At 42.5% G+C, this 9,071-nt stretch overlaps 1 protein-coding gene across 2 annotated transcripts in view; it reads left to right on the top strand.

Annotated features, from left to right (window-relative positions):
* The first annotated feature begins 243 nt into the window (after positions 1-243).
* The window catches only part of stard15 (StAR-related lipid transfer (START) domain containing 15), a 26,895-nt gene continuing 18,067 nt past the window's right edge, over positions 244-9,071 (top strand). The window contains exons 1-2 of one of the 2 annotated variants that reach the window (XM_080416833.1): positions 244-332; positions 524-752. In XM_080416833.1, the coding sequence (XP_080272959.1) occupies positions 606-752 (147 nt within the window). In that variant the 5' untranslated portion in view covers positions 244-332; positions 524-605. Of the gene's footprint in view, positions 753-9,071 lie in introns of both variants that reach the window. The other variant, XM_080416832.1, reaches the window with a different exon arrangement.

The raw sequence follows: 9,071 nt of genomic DNA, 5'->3' as shown, positions 1-9,071 counted from the left end.
CACTTCCTTTGGGGAGCACATACAGTATAATGGGTCGGTGAGATGCAGGCGGGGGTAAGAACAAGGATTCCTTGGATATAATAAATAATTATTAAACACACAATGTCTGTGTGATTAATAATTATTCAGTAACAGCGACCTCCGAAGTCACACAATTCCACGGGTCACCGGTAGCGGTGTAGCAGCCAGGAGGAGGAGGAGGAGGAGGAGGAGGAGGTGTGTATCGTGTGTTACCTGAGCCTCCTTTCAGGTTCCCGTCAGCAGCGTGACGGAGGAGTCAGTGACACCTGGACACCGGAGAGGAGAGGAGAGGAGAGGAGAGCTGGACACCTGTGAGTCTAAACACCTGATAGAGAGGAGAGGAGAGGAGAGGAGAGGAGAGGTTCTTTATAATAACAGGACGATAGAAGCTTCTCCAGCTGCTCTGTCGCGTTGCGGCTTTTTATTAGACTTTATTGTGTCTTATGTGTGTTTTCTATGAGTTTAACATCTATAACCATCATATCTGCTCTTATTATTATAGAGGAGGACAGATGTAAAGGAGCAGTCCGTGTGGTTCAGTGTTTACTTTAGTTTAGTTTAGGGTTTAGTTCCTCATCGTCAAGATGCCGGTCCAGATCCCTGATGACTCAGACTTCAGCTCCTTCAAGGACCAGTGTGAGAACCACGATGGATGGATGGTCAGGTACAACAAGGGAGGAACCACTGTCTGGTGCAGAGCCGAGGAGAGCAAGACAGTTCAGAAACTAAAGGTATATATACACCTGTCTGTCTGTCTGTCTGTCTGTCTGTCTGTCTGTCTGTCTGTCTGTTTGTTTGTTTAACTGTCTGTCTGTCTGTCTGTCTGTTTGTTTGTTTACCTGTCTGTTTAACTTTCTGTCTGTCTGTTTACCTGTCTGTATACCTGTCTGTCTGTTTACCTGTCTGTATACCTGTCTGTCTGTTTAACTGTGTGTGTGTCTGTATGTCGTGCGATAAGTGCATATAATAGACATAAGCTATATAGAGTCAGTTGAGATGATACTTGTGTTCTCCCCCCAGTACTTAAAGCTCTGTAATGCTGAATTTGGATACTTGTCATTGGGATCAAAATCCTAGAATCAATCCTATATGGTTGCAATATACACTTTTCTAGTTGATCCTCGCCAGGCCAGGTTGCCTACCCAAGGCCGTCAGTAAGTTTGGAAGGCAGTCATAGCCAATTTAAATGGAGCCTGTGAAATCTCACTGATACACCTTGATCACACTGCAGAGATAATAATGTACCCATTTGTGTGAGGTTTGGACAAAATTTGTAGGAATTGTAGCAAAAAAGTGTGTTTTGACGAAAATGTAGTCTGGCACAGACTATTGCATTACATTACTAACCTACCTTACCTACCTACGTACGGTTCAAGAGGTATAGGCCCAAACGTGAAGAGAGCTGTTATAGCGCCACCATGAGGCCGATTTCAAAGGTTTGGGGTGGTGGTTCCTCCTTGGTCTATACTGGCAGTTTGTGTACAAAGTGTCATGGCAATCAGACGCTGTGTTCATGGTTTGTGGCATTATGTACAAAATAGGCCCCTCCCGCAGGGCCGTGTTTAAGCACAGGCAATGTAGGTAAATGCCTATGTCCTGTCGGGGGGGGCAAAATGCACCCATGAAAAAAAAAACATTATTATAATTTTATTTTTCCTTTTTTTGTACAGAATTAACCGAATTAATGTAACAAAAACACCCCAAATAAGTAACAAACCCGGTGAAAAAACAATTATTTTCTCTACGCACGTGCTGCGTGCATTTGGGCGCATTCTGACATTAACACGGCCCTGCCCTCCCGTAAACTTTGAAACCCAACCGTAGCCAATCACAAGGGCATCTGAGAAAGCTAACAGATACATCAGGATCACGTGACCACAAAGAGACATGTGTACCGATTTACGTGAGTTTGGGACAACAATCTGGGAGTAGTTACACAAAGTGTGTTTTGAGTACCTGGGTCGCAAGATTGATGGGGGAGGATCTGGGAGGACCTCCCAGATAAGTATTGTGAAAATAGCTTTTGATGCTGTAATGGTAATTTCTTTAAGGTATTAAAAGGGTCTTAAAAGTCCATAAATTGTCACTTCACTGTCATCTGGGGACCCCCCAAAATCATGAGAACCCACATGTTGAGAACCACTGGTATAGGCTAACACTCATATGTGGGAGTGGGACCCTCAAGACCTCTCCTCTATGGCCGTGTGGCTCATCTCGTTCAATGCCAGCTGTCAGATTGTCTTGACGTTTGCATCATAAGCTCTAGCCTTTGATTGCATCTGAATAAAACAATATTTAATACACATAAGTATCACCCACATGTTACTGATTATAGAGAATGTTATATTATTGTAATCCGTTCTTGATTTAATCAAACTCCAGTGTGTTTGGAGGAGGCATGTTGCTCAGAGCAGTGGCGTTCCCAGGAATTACATTTAGGGCAGGCGAGATTCCCCCCCCCCCCCCCCCCCTCCCCCATTACCCCCCAAAAAATAAATTTCAAAATGGCAGTTTTCAAGATGTTGAACCGAAGGTCCAATCTGCTCAGTTCAAAGCTTGTTGGATGCGTGACTTTGAGGACATTAAGCACGCAATGACAAATCTTTCGGGTTATTTGGGTTTTTTAGGGGAGGCGAGATCTTAGTTGGGCAGGCGATCGCCGGCCCTGCCTCTACAGTGGGTACGCCACTGGCTCAGAGCAAAGCATTGTCTTTGAAAAGACTAACATCTGGTATAAACACAGTTGAGCACATACTGCTGCTTTTCTTTATGCTGAAAAAGGGCTGCAAAATCCATTCATTATATTATAGGCCTATAGAGCGTCGCAGTTCCCGCCCACTTCCTGTTTTTTTTGGTGCCGGAAGAAAAAACTCAATGCATTTTTCCATTGACATTTCCAAAAATATTTATATCTATTAATTTAAGCCTCGAATCAAGCCATCATGACATGACATGAATCATGACCATAAACGTTTGATTCTGTGATTTGTTTTTGTTGAAAACGGCAAAACAAAGGGTATTTATTAAATATAGTATATCATATAATTAAATGTAAAATAAAAAAAAATCACAGAAAAAAACGTTTTATGGTCATGATTCATGTCATCTCGTGATGGCTTGATTCGAGGCTTAAATTAATAGATATGAATATTTTTGGAAATGTCAATGGAAAAATGCATTGAGTTTTTTCTTCCGGCACCAAAAAAAACAGGAAGTGGGCGGGAACTGCGACGCTCTATTGATCATTAGTTGAAGCAAAATGATACAGTATGGTCGTGTGCGCACACTAGTGCTGCACGACTAATCGAAAAAAGATCGTGATCTCGATTCAGACACCTATGCGATCTCGATTTTCACTTTTTTTCGATTTTCGATTTTCACTTTTTTCAATTTTTATTTTTTTTTTTTTTTTTTTTTTGCTTAATATTTTTATATTTACAAAATAATTGTGTGAGAATCGTGATCTCAATTCTTATGGAGGAAAATCGTGATTCTCATTTTAGCAAGAATCATCATTTTAGCAAGAATCATTTTAGCAACCACTGCTGTAGTGAACATAGAACCACTTCTGTAGTGAACATAGAACCACTGCTGTAGTGAACATAGAACCACTGCTGTAGTGAACATAGAACCACTGCTGTAGTGAACACAGAACCACTTAGTGAACACAGAACCACTGCTGTAGATAACATAGAACCACTTCTGTAGTGAACACAGAACCACTGCTGTAGTGAACACAGAACCACTTAGTGAACACAGAACCACTGCTGTAGTGAACATAGAACCACTGCTGTAGTGAACACAGAACCACTGCTGTATTGAACACAGAACCACTGCTGTAGTGAACACAGAACCACTGCTGTATTGAACACAGAACCACTGCTGTAGTGAACATAGAACCACTGTTGTAGTGAACACAGAACCACTGTTGTAGTGAACACAGAACCACTGCTTTAGTGAACACAGAACCACTGCTGTAGTGAACACAGAACCACTGCTGTAGTGAACACAGAACCACTGCTGTAGTGAACACAGAACCACTTCTGTAGTGAACATAGAACCACTGTTGTAGTGAACACAGAACCACTGCTGTAGTGAACACAGAACCACTTAGTGAACACAGAACCACTTAGTGAACACAGAACCACTGTTGTAGTGAACACAGAACCACTTAGTGAACACAGAACCACTTAGTGAACACAGAACCACTGCTGTAGTGAACACAGAACCACTGCTGTATTGAACACAGAACCACTTCTGTAGTGAACACAGAACCACTGCTGTAGTGAACACAGAACCACTGCTGTAGTGAACACAGAACCACTGCTGTAGCGAACACAGAACCACTTCTGTAGTGAACATAGAACCACTGTTGTAGTGAACACAGAATCACTGCTGTAGTGAACACAGAACCACTGCTGTAGTGAACACAGAACCACTTAGTGAACACAGAACCACTGCTGTAGTGAACACAGAACCACTTAGTGAACACAGAACCACTTCTGTAGTGAACACAGAACCACTTAGTGAACACAGAACCACTTAGTGAACACAGAACCACTGCTGTAGTGAAAACAGAACCACTTCTGTAGTGAACACAGAACCACTTCTGTATTGAACACAGAACCACTGCTGTAGTGAACATAGAACCACTGCTGTAGTGAACACAGAACCACTGCTGTAGTGAACACAGAACCACTGCTGTAGTGAACACAGAACCACTGCTGTAGTGAACACAGAACCACTGCTGTAGTGAACACAGAATGTTGGTGAAAAGGGAATGTTAGTTAAAGTGAAAGTGGAGGTAGTTAAGTTTGTGTGTGTGTGTGTGTGTGTGTGTGTGTGTGTGTGTGTGTGTGTGTGTGTGTGTGTGTGTGTGTGTGTGTGTGTGTGTGTGTGTGTGTGTGTGTGTGTGTGTGTGTGTGTGTGTGTGTGTGTGTGTGTGTGTGTGTGTGTGTGTGTGTGTGCGCTAAATGACTGTAATGTAATGGACATTTGAGGTTTCCACCCGGCTGTGACGATATGCTAGCTGTGGTTTTCACTCCTAGGGCAAATACTGGGATTCAGAGATCAGGTACAGGGTGATACTGAAGCCAAAACGCTTTGAAAAACCACTGACTCAATATTCTAATGGTCTGATTTGTTTTCCTGTGACATCTAAACCCTAATCATGACCTGTGACCCTTAAAACCCAGGAAATAGTTAGACAATCAATTACATCAGTCAGTCAGTCAGTCAGTCATCAGGTGTTTGGACATTATGTGACGCACTAGACTAACCCACAACCATTAAACTGTGACACACACACACACGCACGCACGCACGCACCGCACGCACGCACGCACGCACGCACGCACGCACGCACACACACACACACACAGAGCATGTATCATATGTCCTGGTATATTGAGGCTGGTTATACTGCCTATGATGTCAGACTGGTCTATCAGCCTCAGGCTCTGCTGTAGAGAACAGGCTCTGCTGTAGAGAACAGAGAACAGGCTCTGCTGTAGAGAACAGAGAACAGGCTCTGCTGTAGAGAACAGAGAACAGGCTCTGCTGTAGAGAACAGAGAAAAGAGAACTTCTCGAAGAACAGAGAACAGAGAACAGAACAGTCAGAGTTGTGGGAGGGATCAAACACGTCCTTTCTGAAACAGAGACATAGGCTCTCTGCACAGTCAGCAGCCATACACCAGTGGGTCTCAAAGTATGGTCCAGGGCAGGGGCCCTCATGGGTCCTTGAGGGGGTTCCAAATGGCCCCTTACAGGCAGGCCCCCGATTTGCGCCATAGGCCAGCTTTCTCTGACGTGATAAACATGTTGACCACAGTATCCATGGTATCCAGTAGAACCACAGTGCAGCTGTTGCTGGTGAACTGTCTTCTACTCTTCTTGCCCAAGGACATCTTAGCTGAGGCTTCTGTCAGGCATGATGAGAGATATTCTCAGCTGGTTTGGGCTTTAAACTTGTTCACAAGCTGACCTCCCTGAGCCATATGTTAATGCCTCTACAGGCAGGCAGACAGACAGACAGACAGACAGACAGACAGACAGACAGACAGACAGACACTAGGCTATCCTGCTGTGAGTGAAGGTCATCAGCATGCTAAAAAAATTAACAGTGGAAAACGGAGGTAATGCGAGGAGGCTGGAAACCTGAGCAGCACTTAGCCTGCTGGCATATTTTACCTTACTGTAGCCTCAGAATAACTCAGGCCTACGCTAATGCTAATGCTAAGCTACAGCAGCTCTACAATGAACTGTATGCATCCGCACTAGGGATGTAACGATGCATCGCGAGGCAGTTAATTATCCATACAAATATGTGACAAAGTGAATCCCGATACTCTTGGTGCGTTATGTAGTATTGAGTTTGCTAGTTCACCGCATGGCAGGCACTCCCTGTTTTTTTTTTTTTTTTTTTTGCATGCTTGCAATACCATCATACTTAATAAATTAGATTTAACACCAGGGGGTCTTCAATGTTTTTCAGGCCAAGGACCCCTTAGCTGAGAGAGAGATGAAGCAGGGACCACCATATAGTTTTATAGATATATAAATATATAAATATAAGTCATAGACTTGTTTGACAGCACTGTCATTAGTGTTTGGTAAATTAATGTTTTGTTGTTTGATGGTTTACACATTATATATGCTAGTAATATAATAGGTTGGATTCATGTTAATGTGTATTTTCAGACCATTTAAACCCTCAATACTTAGTAAACTTGACCTTTAGCTCTGTACTTGGTCTGTTCTTTTCTCCCCTCAATAACCAAACCTGTATAGCCAATAGCCAATCTACAAACTCACAACTTGTCGCAGTGTGAGGCTTTGTGAGCTTGTAGATCTGCTATTTTCGGCGAATGTTCCCCCCCAGAATAAGGATGCTAGGGTTCAAGTGGTTAATGTAAAAAAAATGACATTGGCGGCCCCCCTGCAGTAACTTTGAGGACCCCCTAGGCTAGGGGTCCCAGACCCATGCTTTAGAGGTAGTTGTGATATGCAGCAGTTAACTGTTATACTGTTAGAGATGTTTGAATGTTTCTGATCTGGTGTCTGCCCATCAGTGTTGATTTAGACAGAACATTTTCATTGAGTTTTAGTTATTCTCTGTTTTAGTCTTTTGAATAAAAGTATTTTTTCCTGAAATGTTTTACTGTTAGTCTAGTTTTAGTCGACTAAATGTCATAAGATTATAGTCGACTAAATCTACAGCTGATTTAATCGACTAAAATGTATTGGCGGTGCCTTGATGGCGTCATAATGCTGATTTTACACTTGGTTTCATGCTGAAAATAGCCGATCTACAGTTGTGAGCTTGTAGATCTGCTATTTTCAGAGCGCAACACCCGAGTGCAAACAAACATGAAATGACTTGTCTTTTAGTTCTACTGGATCTCTTCTCCACTAGATCCCTCACTAACATTTTAGTCTAGTTTTTCATTGTTGACGAAATTGTCAATAGTTTTAGTTATCATAGCTTAGTTTTTATTTCGTTTTTATTTAGTTTTCCTCAGTGAAAAAAGGTCGACCAACATTTTTCGTCATAGTTTTAGTCGACAAAATCAACCCTGCTGCCGGATGCAGACTCAGAGGTTTCCTGTAATGAACACATCAAACCATGCAGGGTTTGTTTTGAGCCGGTGCTTAGGGACAGAACAGTAGCCTTTTCAATGAACCTCTGGGAAACACTGTAATGAGCAGGTAGCTTCAGCACTACTTACTTACTGACTTAGTCCTCTTGGTCCCCTGTGGAACACAAGGCTGTGACTATCTGCTTCCATCTGGTTCCTATCCTGTGCAGCATGTCGTGCCTCCCTCGCCCCATGTCAGGTTTGCCATCTTCAGTTCTGAGATCACAGTTCTTCGCCAGGTTGTTTTTGGCCTCCCTTGTTTCCTCTTTCCAGGTGAAGGTCCATCTCAAGGCTACTTTAGGAATGCTGTTCTGGTCCATTCGGAGGACATGTCCGAGCCATCTGAGCCGTCTGTTTGATTTCCAGTTTTTGACAGTTTGTCATTTTATACAGGTCCTCGTTCCAGATCTTGTCTGGCCAAAAGATGCGACATACAGTATCTTCCGTAGACACCCATTGTGGAATGAATTGATCTTTTTTCTGCAAGCTTTCCCGAGCCTTATACTGATGTCCCTGCTGCATTGCATTGTCCCAGTGGTGGAAAAAGTACTCAGATATTTTACTTAAGTAATGTTCATGACCTCCTGACCTATTTAAACCTAAAGCCTTAAAATAGCAGATCTACAAGCACACACGTTTGTGAACTTTCAATGTGCGACAGTGTACGTACATTAACCAAAACGTAAATAATTTGATGTAGAGAAGATATAGCATTTTCTAGTTTTTTTAATGAGGAAAAAAAGGAGAAGAAATTCAGTCATTTGCCCGCCTTCTGGTCTAGTCAGCCTCGCATGATTCAATGGGGAATCGAATCTAACTGTCAGAAACCACACTTGATATCCCTTAAATTAAGACTTGTAGATAACATAACTGGATTGGCTGAAAATGCTCTAACAAGTACTATGTCTTATGAAACAGAATGACCATATGCCATTATAAACTAGTAGTAAAACGACTAACATTGACTTGCACAGTGATTATTCATTCCTTCGCACATATGATAGGAAGGACTGCCCTTATTTGGACTGGTAACGGGATGACGTTCTGGCACCGTTCACTTAGACGCGTCCGCCCTCTTACTTACTTTGAATATAGCATGCGTTTTAAATATTGTAGTAGAGTTTTATTATGTCAGGTGGTGTTTTTACAGTGACCTGGGTATCTGTATGTTGCTTTTTAACCACTACACACACCAAGTTCCGGAAAGGAAATGAAGTAGGTTGAAGTTGAAGTTGAATCACATTATCTGGTGCGTCACTGATCTCATGACCCAAACATGTCTTATCTGGTTCTAGAAAACACAGCTTTTTATTATCTCTGAGGTAGTAAGTAAGGTAGTAACGACGTAGTTTTAAAATGAGCAGCATTCCCCTTTAAGCTAAACCAGCCCTGGTCTAAAGTAAACCTGTGT

This window comes from Gymnoscopelus braueri, assembly GCF_963280865.1.
Source record: "Gymnoscopelus braueri genome assembly, chromosome: 20".
NCBI classification, from domain to species: Eukaryota; Metazoa; Chordata; class Actinopteri; order Myctophiformes; family Myctophidae; genus Gymnoscopelus; species Gymnoscopelus braueri.
Note: the sequence above shows the minus strand (reverse complement) of the source record. Positions and strands in the feature narration are given on the sequence as shown.